Source organism: Lynx canadensis, chromosome C1 (genome assembly GCF_007474595.2).
Source record: "Lynx canadensis isolate LIC74 chromosome C1, mLynCan4.pri.v2, whole genome shotgun sequence".
NCBI classification, from domain to species: domain Eukaryota; kingdom Metazoa; phylum Chordata; class Mammalia; order Carnivora; family Felidae; genus Lynx; species Lynx canadensis.
Genome location: NC_044310.1, coordinates 158,639,133 through 158,654,876, shown reverse-complemented (window position 1 = coordinate 158,654,876; position 15,744 = coordinate 158,639,133). Strand labels below are relative to the sequence as shown.

Genomic DNA, 15,744 nt, shown 5'->3' with positions numbered 1-15,744 from the left:
GATGACAGCTCAAGAGCCTGGAACCTGCTTTGGATTCTGTCTCCCTCTCTCTCTGCCCGTTCCCCACTAGCATGCACGTGCACACACGCTCTCTCTCTCTCTCTCTCTCTCTCAAAAATAAACGTTAAAAAATTAAAAATTTTTAAAAATAATAAAATAAAAGTCTGAATTCCATTATTTACTTCATTACTCCATTATTATAAATACAGCTGAGTGCCTTTGAGCAAGTCCCTTGAAAACTCTGAGCTGAGTGTCCTTAGTTATAGGGCTCTCACTTTCTACAAAGTGGCAAGGTGGTAATGAATGATCTCTGCTATCCCTCCTGCTCTTATACTCTATGGCTTTACAATTTCCAAGTAAGTGATTCTGGGACTGTTTTCAAACAGGCTAACCTCTCCATGCAAATTAGCTAGAGTGAACAGTAGATTATTCTGGGGTGTGAACCAGAAGGCTGGAATTTTTTTGTCAGGAGATTTTATTGCCAATATTTTGTAAAAGGTCTTAAGGTCTACGAAAAGATGCTGGTTGCTGTGATAATGCCTATGTTAGGGAAGATGAGCTTCAGTGACAGAGCAATTGTTTGGATGCTGGTTAATGGAGCATGTCCAGTTTCCTACCTTGAAATGCAAACTTACAGCTCTTCTGGTACACTTAGACCACACTGCTGCTTATTTTAGGAAGAGGAAAAGCACTAATGTTTGGATTACTAACAATATCTATGCATTAGAAGCCACAGTGCCCAATGGCCATAGCTACTTTAGCCAGAGGTGGGCTTGAGTCTCCCAAATGTGGGTCATTACCACCTTGGCTGCTAAAAACTTTTCTTTCTGGAAGGGCATGAGAACTAGAAATAAGTTTTCACTAAGAGTTTAGTTCCACTGGTCTTTGGAGCAAAGGCTGCCAGTCAACCCTCTTTGTTAGAGCAGTATTCTTTAGCCTTCTTCAGGCTAACGAGTTCCAAAGTTCCAAACTCTCTAAATCTGCCTGTCACTCCTCCCACCCCACAGAGGGAGCACCTCCTCCACTCTCCTGAAGGAGTTTATGGGGTAAAACTGTACCCACCACTTGATAACACAACTGCTTTGACAAATATCATCTCCTTGTCCACCCTTAGGCATAGAGTTGGTTGATTTCCATTGAGGATGGCTGACCCTTTCTTCAGTTACCAGGGGAATGACAGAAAAAACAACTGTCAGTAGCACCTGGATTGTGGGAAAGGTTTGTACTCCTGGTTGGTCAAAGAACATCCCAGAGCCAGGCATCTTCATTGTGGTTCGCCATCCCCTCACTAGGTTACTTTAGCAAATTACCTAATCTCCCTGCACCTCTTCTTCCCATACAAACCAAGCAACCCCTTTCTCTGGGCCTTGTCTGAAGTACTGCTTATGAAAATGCTGGTTACCCACCGTTTTCTATGGCATCATAATGTTAGTTGTAGATATCACGGGGTCAATGATGCATGCATAACATCTATTTTATTTACTTCTTTAAAACTTTTTGCAGTCTCTAAAATGCCTAGAGGGAGCATGAATTATTTCTATAACAAAAAAGAGCAAATATTGTCTTTTTTTTTTGTCTTGAAAATGTGAATAAGTACTGCAAAGTTTGCTTCAATTTTCAAGGGAGTCTTTCTTTTAGAGTATTTGCTGGCTATTGAGATTCTTCATCAACAAGTTGGCACGTTAAAGGAGTGTCTTGGTCAGAACACTAGGTTCCTGTGAGACTAATACAAGAAGAGTTAAATTCCTTTCCCAACAATATCCCTTTCTGTTGTAACCATGAGGCTGGGGGTACTACTCTCACTTTCTCAGGCCATCACCATCCCATAAAATGCCCCATGATTAGAGTTTCATTTCAGCCTAGGCCAAAACTAGGACTTGCTGATAAAGCTTTGAAGATAGGAGTGAGATCCACTTTCTATCTCCTACAAAAAGACTTGGGCTTTAGAACCTGAGGGAATAGTCTCTTCTCATCTCAAGGTATTCATTATCTGAAAAGAACACCTGTATTAGATTAGATGTAAAGGGGATAAAACACAGTAACACATGAGCTCCTGCATTCAGAAAACCTAGATTTTTCCAACAAGATATTTAACTTATACCATGTATCAAATTATATATCAAAGAGCTGCTGGGCTGAAATCTCTTTCAATAATGTGATTTTAACCAATACTCTTAAGTAAATAATATTATAGAAGCACCATCTAACATAAGGAAAAAATATTCTACACTCTTATAAAAAATAACTTACCAAACTTAAAAAAACAATAGATCCTATTCAGACGATCTCATTTTCCCACTAATATTTTAAAATGTCACCAAAAATACAGTTAGGTTCGCCTTATTTGTTCTAATTTCTCATCTTACTAGAACTGATTGTGTGATCTACAATTATAACCAAAGCTCTATATTAAAATTTCACTCAAGTACACAGGCAAAATGTTGTTATTTCAAGAGCTAACTTCAGCTTTGAAATCGGCAAGGCAAACAGACCTAAAGCTATTAATCCTTGGCTGACCTTGAGCCCAGAAATGCAGTCAACACACTGGCAAATAAGATGGGCTGAGAGGGAGGAAGGCAAATAGGTTTCCTAATTTTGCTTATGTAATTTGTGCAGCATAATTGATACATGTTGTTGATCTTAAAGATTTCTAAAATAGAACTTATCTGGAATTAGAAATTTCAGTTATAAATATTCCAGTGGCAAATATTATTCATCAGCTTTACATACAAAAATCTTAAAGTGTTACAAGCTGAGATACTAGATAAACAAATGAAGTCTCTTCCCTTGGATGAAATATAACTTCAATGGAGGATATATTTGAGATTTGCTTAAATTTTTTTTCCAAAAAGGAGGTGGACTAGAAGAATTGAAATTGATGAGGTTGCTTTTTTTTTTTTTTTTTGGTTCTTTTATAAAACTCAAGGCTAGCATTAAATCTATATTTTGTACACTGAGAAATTGCCAAAAATAAGTTAAATTATACTGTCCTTACAAAATTCAGGAAGGTCTTTAATTAAAATATGATGTTCTACAAGACTTTGCTCAGGATTGTAAAATTCAGCTTATGCCTTTAGAGAAATAAAACAAGGTTCAAATTAATGCCTGTACAACACTAACTTCCCACCATGGTAGTAGAGGATAGAGGGGGACTGGTTCTGGGTTTTATGCCAGCACACAACAATTTTTGCATTTAAATTGCCCAAAACCAAGGGGCGCCTGGGTGGCTCAGTCGGTTAAGCATCCAACTTGGGCTCAGATCATGATCTCACGTTTCGTGAGTTCGAGTGCCGCAACAGGCTCTGTGCTGACAGCTCAGAGCCTGGAGGCTGCTTCAGATTCTGTGTCTCCCTCTCTCTCTGCCCCTCCCCCACTCACGCTCTGTCTCTGTCTCTCAAAAATAAATAAATGTTAAAAAAAAGAAATTTAATTCCCCAAAACCCCAGAAATGTGTCACTTATTCCTAATTATGTGATAAGCTCCATATTCAAACTCAGGACCGATATTCACAGAACTCCTTTATGAAAGATAAATCAGTGTGCCCCAATTTTTGTATGTGTCTTCAGTACTCAAAAGGTTCTGAATCCATGTGAGGACACAGCAAGAAGATGGCATCTATAAACCAGGAGGCTAGCAGGCCCTACCAGATACTGAATATGTTGACATGCTGATCTTGGACTTCCAGCCTCTAGAACTGTGCGAAATAAATGTCTGTTGTTTATTTAAAAAAAGAAAAAATGCTCTAAAGGAGCACATTTGCTTGGAAACCCAGGATAACCCCACTGCCCTCCTTTGTTCCAGCAGCTTCCCCTGCTGGATGGATGGATGCTTAGAAGGGATCTTAGGATTCATTCAGCCGCCTTGGAAACTGAGGTCCCAGAGTAGGGAGACCTACTGTCACACAGCTGGTTTGTGGCCACACCAGAAGCAAGCTCCATGGTTCCCTCACTAACTTCCCGACTGAGGCATCTCCTGAGAATTCTTACTAAACAGAGAACACTGGGTCATTGCCAAAACCATTTCAGATAGCCACAGCCACAGTAACTTCCATACTGTGAACGTGTAAGCACACCTCCCACTCACGCAGGTAGATTTACTGCCACCTCTTGCTTCCTTGCTGCCCCTTTCCTTTGCCAGCTAGTGCTCCATTTCTGCCACAGTACAGTTAAGGAAATAAAGAGCAGCAGTTCTACAATTCAGTTCATTTTACTGCTTGTTAGGCCAGTGAGGAAACAGATTGAGAAAGGTGAAGAAACTTGCCCAAAGTCACACAGCTAGTAAGTAATAGAACTGAAGCATGAGCCCACAAATTTTATTTGATTTGAAGCAAATTGAACAGAATATCTGAATGCTCTAACATTCATAAAGGCATATCTCTTTATTTGCAAGTAGTCTCTGGATTTTGTTATCTCACAGGCTGATATCACCATGCAAACCAGGATGCCCTTGGGAATGTCAAACATTCCTACCAGAGAGTGATTTCCTTTAACTTTCTAAAACTATAGACAGTATGGAAAACACCTGGGACATAACAGAGCACCACAAATACTAGTCTTCCCACCCTCCACCTGATCCTGCCTCGCCCTACCCCAAGGCTCCTCTAGGATCCCAATCCTAATGCTGAATGGGACCAGCCTGCCTTTGCTTTCTTCTGACAGCTCAGTGACCATCAGGCAAAAGACAAAATGCAGAGTTTGGCCTAGGCATGAATTCCCCTTCATGGGGCTGAGCCCCTGGGCCCTGGGCAGGGCAGTGGAGGCATTGATAGGAGGGTAGCCACCAGGTAATTTGGGACTCGGAGCTCAGGAAGAGCTGAGGCTGGCTGTGACATTCCTTCAGCAAACACTTCTGCCCCATATGAGAATAGTTTGAGCCTTCTCACCTCTCCAGAAAGGGGTAGGAGGACAGCCTACAGAGCTCCAAATGTTCACAGAGGCAAATATTTTGATGTTTCTTGCTCAGTACTGAGCAGGGGAAGGTGGGGTGGAGGGGATATGAGGCCTCTGCTCTGGGCCTCACATGCTTCTGCACGTCTGGAAGCTGAAGCTCTCAGAAGGAGTCCTATATTTAGACCCTCCAGGAGGAAGGAGATGATATGTCACCACCACCTCCAGGACCAGCCCCCCACCTCTGCACTGACATATGACACATGACTCAACTTCCCCACAGAGCTCCAGCTGAGAGGGTATCTATTGGTGGAACTGAGGTTAAGGCTAGGGCCGCACTCAGTCATTTCACCCTTGCCCTGGGCCCTTCACCCCCCCCAGAGCCCCAAGTATCTAGGCTGTGCTTCAGGGTTCTTCAAGGCAGAACCACTGTGGGAATACAGGCAGGGTCAGCCCAGAACAAGAAGGAAGGGAATCCCTCTGTTTCTTAGAAGCTGACATGGGAGTCTGAAGGGAATCAGGGAAGACAAGGCTACAGAATCTCTGGAATGAATGTTTTGGGGGAAGACACACAGGTCTACCAGTCAGTGATCTGGGTTCTAAACACCTCAGTTGAAACTCCTGACCAACCAAGGCCTGCATTTCTTACAGTGATGTGACTGGCACATGGGATCCCAATAATCCCCAGCCATTTAAAACCGAGTCCAGTAAAAATAGCCTTTTTTCATTACTTCACCCTTACTGAGAGAGACCATATCTTATCAGAGGAACACCAGAGCCATGGAACATGTGAGCTAGAAGACACCTTTCCCTCTGTAAAATGTAAATGTTCTCTGAAAAACAGAAGAGACCTGGAAGCAGCAACTACCCAAGACAATCCTTTCTTCTTACAGATGAGATCAAGTTTAGGGAGGAGTGGTGTTCAGGCAGTATGTGCCATCATTTTTTAAAGCACTTAACATGCCGGGAACTGCACAAAACATGTTCAGTACATCATTTAATTTTGTCCTTTGAAACTGTTTTCTTTTCCCTTTCTCATTTTACCTTTTTTAACTTCCCATCTTACTAATCATAAATAGTAACTTGCTGGAGGTAAGTAGGTATCTATCATTTGCTCCCAGGTCTATGTGACTCCAAAATTTGTTCTCTTAACTTTTTTACCCAAACTGAAGCCATATTAAAATAACGGAACCACAGTTTTTTAAAATGAGTGGCAGACATAAACCTAAAATCCAAATATCCTAAATTCTGTTCTGAAGAACTTTGTCATTTTTTTCCCCAGATCCTTCCCTAGGGCATTAAGCATACTGGCTTCTAGTGTCATGTTGAAATATTACATTTTTCTCAACATATTAGAAAGGATAATTCTTATATAAATAATTTAAAATTGAAAAGATTTATATCTTATCTGGTATGCTGGTGGTCACAATTAAACAGTTTGCTCTAGTATAGTGGTTAAGAGGAAGAATTCTGGAGCTAAATAGCTGGGTTCAGATCCTGGTGGCATCACATAATACCCTGCTCAAGAACAAGAATAGTACTTTCTGTAACTCATTTACTTCATCTAAAACATTGCATGGTAATAGCACGTACTTTACGGAGTTGTTGTGAGGATTATAAATGAACTAATTCATATAAAGCACTTAGTAACAAAGATATCTACACTCTTATGTTTATTGCAGCATTATTTACAACAGCCAAGATATGAAGCAACCCAAAAGTCTATCTATAGATGAATGGATAAAGAAGATGTGGTATTTACAGACAATGGAGTATTACAAGGCAATAAAAAAGAATGAGCTCTTGCCATTTGTGACAACACGAACGGACCCAGAGGGTATTATGCTAAATGAAATAAGTCAGACAAATAAAGACAAATACCATATGATTTCACTTACAGGTGGAATCTAAAATACAAAAGAACAAGGGCTCAGTTGGTTTAGCACAGCACAGAGACTGCTTGGGATTCTCTCCCTCCCTCTCTCTGCCCTTCACCTATTCTCTCTCAAAATAAATAAACTTAAAAAAAATACAAAAGAACAAAGCATACACAAAGCCATAAATACAAACAACAAACTGGTGGTTGCCAGAGAGGAGAGGGGTAGGGCAATGAGCAAAATGGGTGAAGGGGAATGGGAGGTACAGGTTCCAGCTATAGAATGAATAAGTCATTGGAATGAAAGGTATAGCATAGAGAATATAGTCAATGATATTTTAGTAGCATTGTATGGTGACAGATGGTAGCATAGTGACTGTGGTGAGCATAGCATAACATATAGAGTTGTTGAATCACTATATTGTACTCCTAACATTAATATAACATTGTGTGTCAACTATATGTCAGTAAAAAAATAAATAATTTCCTTAAAAAAAAAAAATAATGCACTTAGTACGTGGTGACTAGTAAGCACTCAATAAATGCTAACACTTATCTGGGGACCAAACCCATTAGCTAGAGCTTAGGGAACAAAAAAATGATAATAACGACAATAATAACATTTTAGTTCTATAGTGTTTTATGGCTTTCTGAGCCCTTCGACACAAAATATCTCATTTGTCATCTCTCGTCTTGGCATGCCAAAGGAAATAGCATTATCGTATCATTTAGCTAGGAAAGGCATAATTAATGAAGGCAAGAGTGGTTGCAAAAAGCCTGTGATATTTCTGCATTGGTGTAAGCTTGTTGTTATGGCAACCGTCCCCTGCCAACGACCCTTTTCCAAGCAGAGAAAAAGACCCAGTTTTGGAGCCGTCACAGCACATCTGTTTCTCTGCTCAGCTGATTAGCTCTTGTTTGCAACAATGAGCAGATGGAAGTAAAAACAAAAAAACAAAAAAAAAATTTTTTTTCTAAAAAAGAAGCAAACGTTTACTTTATCCACAAGTCTGCTTTCTGATACAGAAACAGACCTTTAGCGGTTTTAGTAAGATGCCAAGTAAACTGAATCCTTAATATATGGGTTGCTTCTCTCACTGGTAGGACTACAAAGTGTAGTCAACTACAAATTACAGGTGATAGGTCCTTCACGTATGTCTTTTAAAGTGATGTGTCTCACACTCCAGTTTCAGAGTATTCTTTCGCTATATCTCTGCAGGTCTTTGTTGTTTGAGCTGTCTCAGCACACATTTTCCACACTGAACACTCTGTGAATACATTAAAGTGAAAGGGTACAAGGCTGGTGGGCTAGGAAACCTGAATTCTAGAACCAAGACTGAACTATCTGAACTATCACAGAGAATAGCCTCTCCCTGCCTTAGTTTCCTCATCTGTCAAATGGGACTTGCATGCCCATGCTCTCGGAAAAGCCAAACCATTCCTCTACTTACGAGGTATGTGAATTCGGGCCTGACATCTCCTATACACTTCTTTGAGCCTCACTTTCCTCAGTGGTAAAATGGAGAAAATAATGTCTAATATAGAATCAAATAAAATAATGTGTTAAATATCCCTATCCTAGTTCCTGATACATTGATGGGTCCTCAGCAAGTGCAAGTTTCCTTCCCACCATACGCATGTTTAGCAGGTACAATATTTAAACTGTCTGACATTCAGCTGGAGCTCTTCCTTGAGGTCCCTGCTTGCCAGACATTACCTGCAGGTGTTAGACCATTAGGAGATCTGGGCTCCCAGGGAAAGAGACAGGCACCTCTGGTGGCCGAGGAGCACTCAAGGGGCCCTGGATGCCAACCACTTACCATCCAGAATGGAAGTCTTTCAAAAATTTCCTAATCAGCACGGCCACACCTATGCATACCAGTTACTAGAAGGCATAATTTTAACACAGTCCACAAATGTCCCCCATAAAAACAATAATGACAACTTTGGTCCTTTTTGTTTAGTTTCAGTCATTTACAACATTCAGTTTAATTCTTTGCTATGTGTGATGGTGGGAAAGGAAGACGGAGGATCAGTTCCCCCAACTGCCCCCCTCCACCATCATCATAAATAAACATAAAGTAGGCTTGTGTCCCTTTTTGCTATAGCCCAGGATATTACCAGGCAAGTATATGATGCAAACACTAGCTGAGCAATACCAATCCTGACAATGGGCATGGGTTCCAGTTCAGTGAGTCAAACATACAGATAGATTCTGGTCACTGTTACTCACCTACCTACTCAGTGTCCCTGGGAACACAGCCTGGCAAAGGCTTGGATTCTTACATATAAAGGCAATATAATCATGCCTAACTGGCATCCTCATAGGTAGGTGTGAGTACTAAAAAAATATATTTGTAGGGGCACCTGGGTGGCCCAGTCAGTTAGACGTCTGACTTCAGCTCTGGTCATGATCTCAAAGTTCACAAGTTCGAGCTGTGCATCAGGCTCTGTGCTGACAGCTCAGAGCCTGGAGCCTGCTTCGAATTCTGTGTCTCCCTCTCTCTCTGCCCTCCCCCACTCACACTCTGTCTCTCTCTCTCAAAAATAAATAAACATTTAAAAAAATATATCTGTGAAAGTTGTATGCAAATGTGCAACACTATTATGCATATTATTTATTATAAGAAATTGGCTGTCAGGAGACAGTAGAGGAGAAAAGAGACAATAAACATAGCTAATGGGAAGACTGCATTAAAAAAATATACATGTCTAAGATACAGGCTAAAGTAAGAGTCAGGGAGACCAGAGGCTCAACGTATACAGAGGGTTGAGGGAGGTCACCAGAGCCAAACATCTCAGGAGATAATAAAAAATTCTTGGCCAGACATCAGGTAGGACAGAACAAAATTCTGAAGGTGTTAAGCCCCCATGTGGGAAGGCAATATGTTATGCTTAGTACATCCAGTAAGAACGATGTTTGCCTTAAACACCTGAGGCTGAGAGAGAACAGTATGTATGTGTGTGCACACTCATGCGTGCATATGTAGACAGTCAAAGCTGAACTCTCTAAGCTAATACCTGTAACATGCAAACCTGACCTGTAGGTTCCAAATGACTGACTGATTCCCTTGGAAACTTGAATTACTTACTACAAAGCAGGGGTGCTAAGTATTTGGAGGGCTGTTATGGGTTGAATTGTGTTTCCAAAAACCCTCAGAACCTCAGAATGAAAACTTACTTGAAAATAGTTGCTACAGGTGTAATTAGTTAAGATGAGGTCATACTGGAGTAGGGTGAGCCCCTAATACAATATGACTGGCGACCTTATAAGAAGATGGCCACGTTAAGGCAGAGACAGACAAAGAGAGTGCCATGTGACTACAAAGGCAGATATTAGAGTTATGCAGCCACAGGCCAAAGAAAATCAAAGATTGCCAGCAAACTGCTAGAAGCTAAGAAGGAGCCAGAAAGGATCTTGGAGGCTTCAGAGGGAGCACAGCCCTGCTGACACCCTGATTTTGGACTTCTAGCCTCCAGAACGAGGAGATAATAATTTTCTGTTGTTTTAAGCCAAGTTGGTACTACTTTGTTATGGCAGTCCTAGAAAACTAGTATGGAGTGGACAGTCTTTGACTCCAGGACAGGAGAAGAACCCTCTTTAACTTCTTGGCTGACCACACGATCAGCCTCATGGAAGTAAAGGGGGGGTGTCTATTTGTACCAAGAGTACTTTCACTGGTGGCTACTGGAATGCTGGAGCTACTACTGTCCCTCAGATACTCACAGGCAATGTTGTCACGACTGCCCCCAAGACAGTCCCCAACAGTGAAGCCATGCAGCTTGCAGCAGTCACAGCCTGGATTTTTGATGGCTTTACTGAGCTGCTGAACCAACACACTCTGCAACCACCTACCTCTTGCCTTCCCTGGGTCGTAGCACGTTACCGATATACTCAGTTTATAAAAAATTGTACTGATCTTGACTTTTATTGATTTATTTTTTTGATCTTGATTTTCAGATTAACCCTTTTACTATGCTAGGCAGTATTTCCCCAGGAGCATTGTTTCCAAGTACTATCATCCTAAGAGCACTCCCTAGAATTTTTCTTATTCTATATGGCTGAGCTGATACCGCTTTTACCCAGTATTTTTCAACTTTAGTAGTATCCAAATGAGACAGTGAGAGGAAATAAGTGGAGAGTGTTGACAATGTAAGAGTCAGTTCACACTACAACTTTGAGCTGTCCCAGTGAACTATGCGTTTGGACTGCTCACCAACATTTGGTTGTGGTATGGTCACATTCCATTAGCTACCTGGTTTGTAGTACAGCCTATTTGAATTAAATATTTAAGTTACTCAAGCTGGTGAAATAAAAATGGAAACAAAATTGGGAAAACAATAATTCAGTTCCATTTCTCAGAATTAAACAGGATCAAGGATCTTTCAGCTGCATTTTCAAAATAAAAGCACTGGTCACCTGCAATGATTTCATTCCCCTGGTATTGCCATTGCGTACATTGTTGCCATATTTAATCTAAACACCACTTATTCACACTAGAGAAGTAAATGTATATTAAGATCAATATGCTATGCAGGCCATCACTTGAAGACAATGTTCATTTCAACCACTACTGATTATACTTCCAAGGACTGCTCTTGACCCAAAGCCTTGCTCACCAGGGAGAGCACACGTTTGTGGAATTGAACTGACTAATGGAAGACTGTTCCTGTGGACATATTTAGGGAGAAATAGGAAGCAAAAAGAAGCCTTGTTGGAAAAAGTAATTCTCCATTTAGAAAAAAAAATGTGATAGGGGTTGCCTAGGGGCTCAGTTGGTTACGCCTCCGACTCTTGGTTTTGGCTCAGGTCATGATCTGACGATTTGTGAGTTTGAGCCCCATGTCATGTGAGACCAGGCTCCACATCACACTCCACAATGACAGTACAGAGCCTGCTTAGGATTCTCTCTCTCCCTCTCTGTCTGCCCTTCTCTGCTCACTCTTTCTGTCAATCAAAATAAATAAATATACTTCTAAAAAAAATAAGAAAATAAAAATGTGAGGATTGTGCAGGCTTGAGTCCCAAGAACTGCAGCCTAGAACTCAGAGCATACTGGGCACCAGCACACATCCTGAGAGAGTCTTTGAGGCATGCACGAGCAATTGGGCACTTGCTCCTGAAAGGCACTGTTGAGGTTTCCACACCGCAATCTGCGTACTCCTCAACTTGACCACTACAGCAGGTAAGATGGGACACTGGCTTTTCCCTGCTGATAACACAACCAGCTCCAGACAATCTGGGCAACAGAAGCTCACCACAGACCACAAAACTGCCCCTTACAGAAACAGTCCACATATTTTATTCAACGTGGCTAAAACTGAGAAGCCACAAACACCTCATGAGAAATGTACGAAGCCAAAGGCAGGCTTCTCTTATTTACATTGTGTGATTCTAAGAACACCAGCTTGCTGTTAGAACAAGAACAACATCTTCTGTGTTATGCCACCCTAAATGTGAGTTGAGTGGCCTCAGTTATGCTTTCCTTCAATAACAGATCAATCAAAATCTACAGAGAAATTTTTTAATACTAGTTGTAAAGCCTCCTCAAACTACCCTCCAATTTCATCTTCTCCTTTGGCTTTTTTTTAACCAATGGATTCATTCATCCAATAGAGGCTTATGAGCACCTACTCTGTATCAAGCACCATGCTGAGAGCTAGACATCCTAAGACCCTACCAACAATTACAATGGGATGATCATGGTATACTAATGGAGACTAAAAGGTTGCAGTGGAAACTTAGGGATAGGAGCCTCAGTGTCAGCCATGCATTAGGGAAGGTTTCTTAGGGGATAGAGATGCATTTGAGCTGAGACTTGAAGACTGAGAAGGAATGTTTCAGGGGTCTGAGGCCTACTCCAGAAGATATAGCAATGCGTGGAAGGGTCAAGATGGATTTGGGATGAACCTGTTCACTACTGTTGAGGCTTAAGAACAAGTAAATTGGGGAACAGTAACCTGAGATGAGACTGGACAGGTAGACAGGGGCTGGAATATGAAGGGCTTTGTTTACTATCCAAAGGAGTTTTGACTCTGTCCTGCAGTGTTACTCAAAGTAGGGTTCACAAGGTCCCTATGAAAATTCTTATGTTTTTGTTTCTGCTGCAATGATGACTTTATTAGTAATAAAATCAGAGAACAGTGATAAAAACATATTCCAAATATGGATGACCATTTGCCTCACAATTTCAGTGCCTGTATTTATATTTATTATTAAGTTGGCATAAGCCAAGAGACATGTACCAGTTAGAGACCAAAGGAGATGCTGTTGAACAAAGATCACCCTAGCTGAAATAGAGTAAAGTGGTGGGTCACCACATGGTACAGTACTAAGTATGACAAAATAACTCAAAGTAATTTATACTGTCACACTCTGAAACATACTTACACTGCAAAGGACAACTGAGTTTCACAAAACAGTGTCATTTGTCTCATTAAATTAAAGGTACTTACTTGAATGATACTGGCTTTGTAGTTTTTTTATAACACATTTTTTCCTTTTAGGTACATAGCTCTATAAATATAAGCAATAAGGAGTTTATATCTAGTTTCATGTTTTTTAAATCCTACTTAAGAAACATTTAAGATTTAAGTAAACCCTGGAATCTGCAGGAGTTTTCTTTTTCTCTAAAATGAGCCTGTCCATTACGCAAGTATGAAAGAGAGGACCATAGACAACGGCGAGCCACTGAAAAACTATGAGCATATTGATGTGAACTGATTACTGTGTTAGGAGACCTCCCGTACAGTCACACAGAGGAAAGACAGCCATGGGGACAGAATAGATAGAAAGACCTCTAACAAGATGACTGCCTGAGTCCTCTTATTAAAAGCACCCATTTGCTTAATCCCAGAGACCGGCTCAGGGCACAGGCCTCAGTATGGTGGAATTAAATGCTGACCTGGCAAGCAAAGCTGTATCAGTATTTCAGGGTATGCCTTATCTAGTTGGAAAATTCCCCATACTTCTACATGCATCATCTCACAGAGGGTTCTGTGATGATGCCAGAACCAAATTAGGGTCAAATCCCAGGTTTTGCTAGAGAGCCAAATAAGTACCAAGAGAAGTTGCTATGTACCTGGTAGCAAAAAACAACCAGGACTTCTTCTGTATATAGTGCTGTAATCCATTTGGAGCTGAAATCTTTCTCTTTATCAATAAGCCATGTGTTTGTGGGGCTGCATCTATCCAGGGAAGGCAACTTTTTCTAATTTACACAAAGGCTGGGTAAACTTGCCAAGCCATGACCCTTGGAAAGAGCTGCATCTTCTGGGGGGAATACCTTTTTCTAATTGCATGAAGGTACCCTATGGGTTAGCTGTGACTAAATCCTCCATTTTTGAGATTATGTGTCATCATTATCACTGACCAAAGCAGAACTTACAGTTCTGAAAATTTTGTGAAGTATATGACTTTCCCATAAAAAGGCACAGTATCAAGGTACTCAACAAACACAAATAAGTGCCTTCTGATTACCTCAGGGGCCATCCAGAACGGGGTGCCAACAGATGTGTTTCTCCGTAGACGTGTACTGGTGAGCTGAGCTGAGACACCTATAGGAAAAGGGTATCGTAATTCATCAGTGAGCAGAGGATGATGCTAGACCAGAGGCTGGCAAACTTTTTCCATCAACGGTCAGAGAGTCGATAGGTTTTGCGAGCCACATGGTCTCCATCAGAACTACTCAACCCTGCCTGTGGAGAGCAAAAAGCAGCCACAGACAACACAGAAACAAATAAGTACAGCTGTGTTGCCATAAAAATTTATTTATGGATGCATATAATTTTCAAAAGTCATAAAATATTCTTTTCATTTTTTTCCCTCATTTAAAAATGTAGAAGTCATTCTTCTCTCACATGTCATACAACAGGAGGCAGATCAGATTCAGCTGAGACACCGTACTTTGCCAACCACTATATGGAAACATTTACCACTCTACCCAAACCACTAGAACAGTTTGTTTTCCTAATGAATGTTCCTATCTATAGTGCTGCAAAATTGGAATCAAAAGAAAATATCAAGAACTAAACCCAAAATATCTTCCTATTATATTTCCAAAATATTCCAGGTGATTTCTTTCTTAAAGTGGTGCTTCTTTTTACTGGGGCGCCTGGGTGGCGCAGTCGGTTAAGCGTCCGACTTCAGCCAGGTCACGATCTTGCGGTCCGTGAGTTCGAGCCCCGCGTCGGGCTCTGGGCTGATGGCTCAGAGCCTGGAGCCTGTTTCTGATTCTGTGTCTCCCTCTCTCTCTGCCCCTCCCCCGTTCATGCTCTGTCTCTCTCTGTCCCAAAAATAAATAAACGTTGAAAAAAAAAATTAAAAAAAAAAAAAAAAGTGGTGCTTCTTTTTACAGAGGAAGAAAATTGGCATGTATTATCTATAATAGAGTATCAGTGTAGACATAAAAACTTTTTAGTCCCTTATCTTACCTAGAAGCCTGGAAACCTGGCAAGACAACCATGTCAAATGGAAAAAAAGTTGACTAATAATATTATTATCTAGGACTCAGTGCTGAGGACCTGAATTTTAATGTAATTCCAATGTATTTTATCTATTTTAGTCTTCAGACAGCTCTCTTCTCTATACAAAAGGGAGTGAAGTAGAAGCACAGATGTGTTGGATTAGTAGTCAGAAGACTTGTTTTCCATCCCAATTATGCCTTTTCCTAATTGTATGACCTCAAACAGACTCCCTCACTCTGAGCCTCAATTTTCTTATCCTCAAACTGGAGATAATGATACCTGTCACACCTAATGCCAGGGTTCTTCTTCTTCTTCTTCTTTTTTAAATAAATTTTTTAAAGTTTGTTTTTATTTGAGAGAAAGACAGAGGGCAAGCAGGGGAGGGACAGAGACAAGGAGACAGAATCCCCGGCAGGCTCCACACTGCCAGTACTGAGCCCAATGTGGGGCTCAAACTCATGAATCGTGAGATAATGACCTGAGCTGAAGTCAAGAGTCAGATGCTTAACCAACTGA

At 40.9% G+C, this 15,744-nt stretch overlaps 1 protein-coding gene across 2 annotated transcripts in view; it reads right to left on the bottom strand.

Moving 5' to 3' along the window:
* Positions 1-15,744, bottom strand: part of MYO3B (myosin IIIB) — a 388,605-nt gene that overhangs the window by 358,571 nt on the left and 14,290 nt on the right. For both annotated transcript variants that reach the window (XM_032594437.1, XM_032594436.1), the window contains exon 5: positions 14,243-14,319. In XM_032594437.1, coding sequence (XP_032450328.1) covers positions 14,243-14,319 — 77 coding nt within the window. The remainder of the gene's footprint in view (positions 1-14,242; positions 14,320-15,744) is intronic.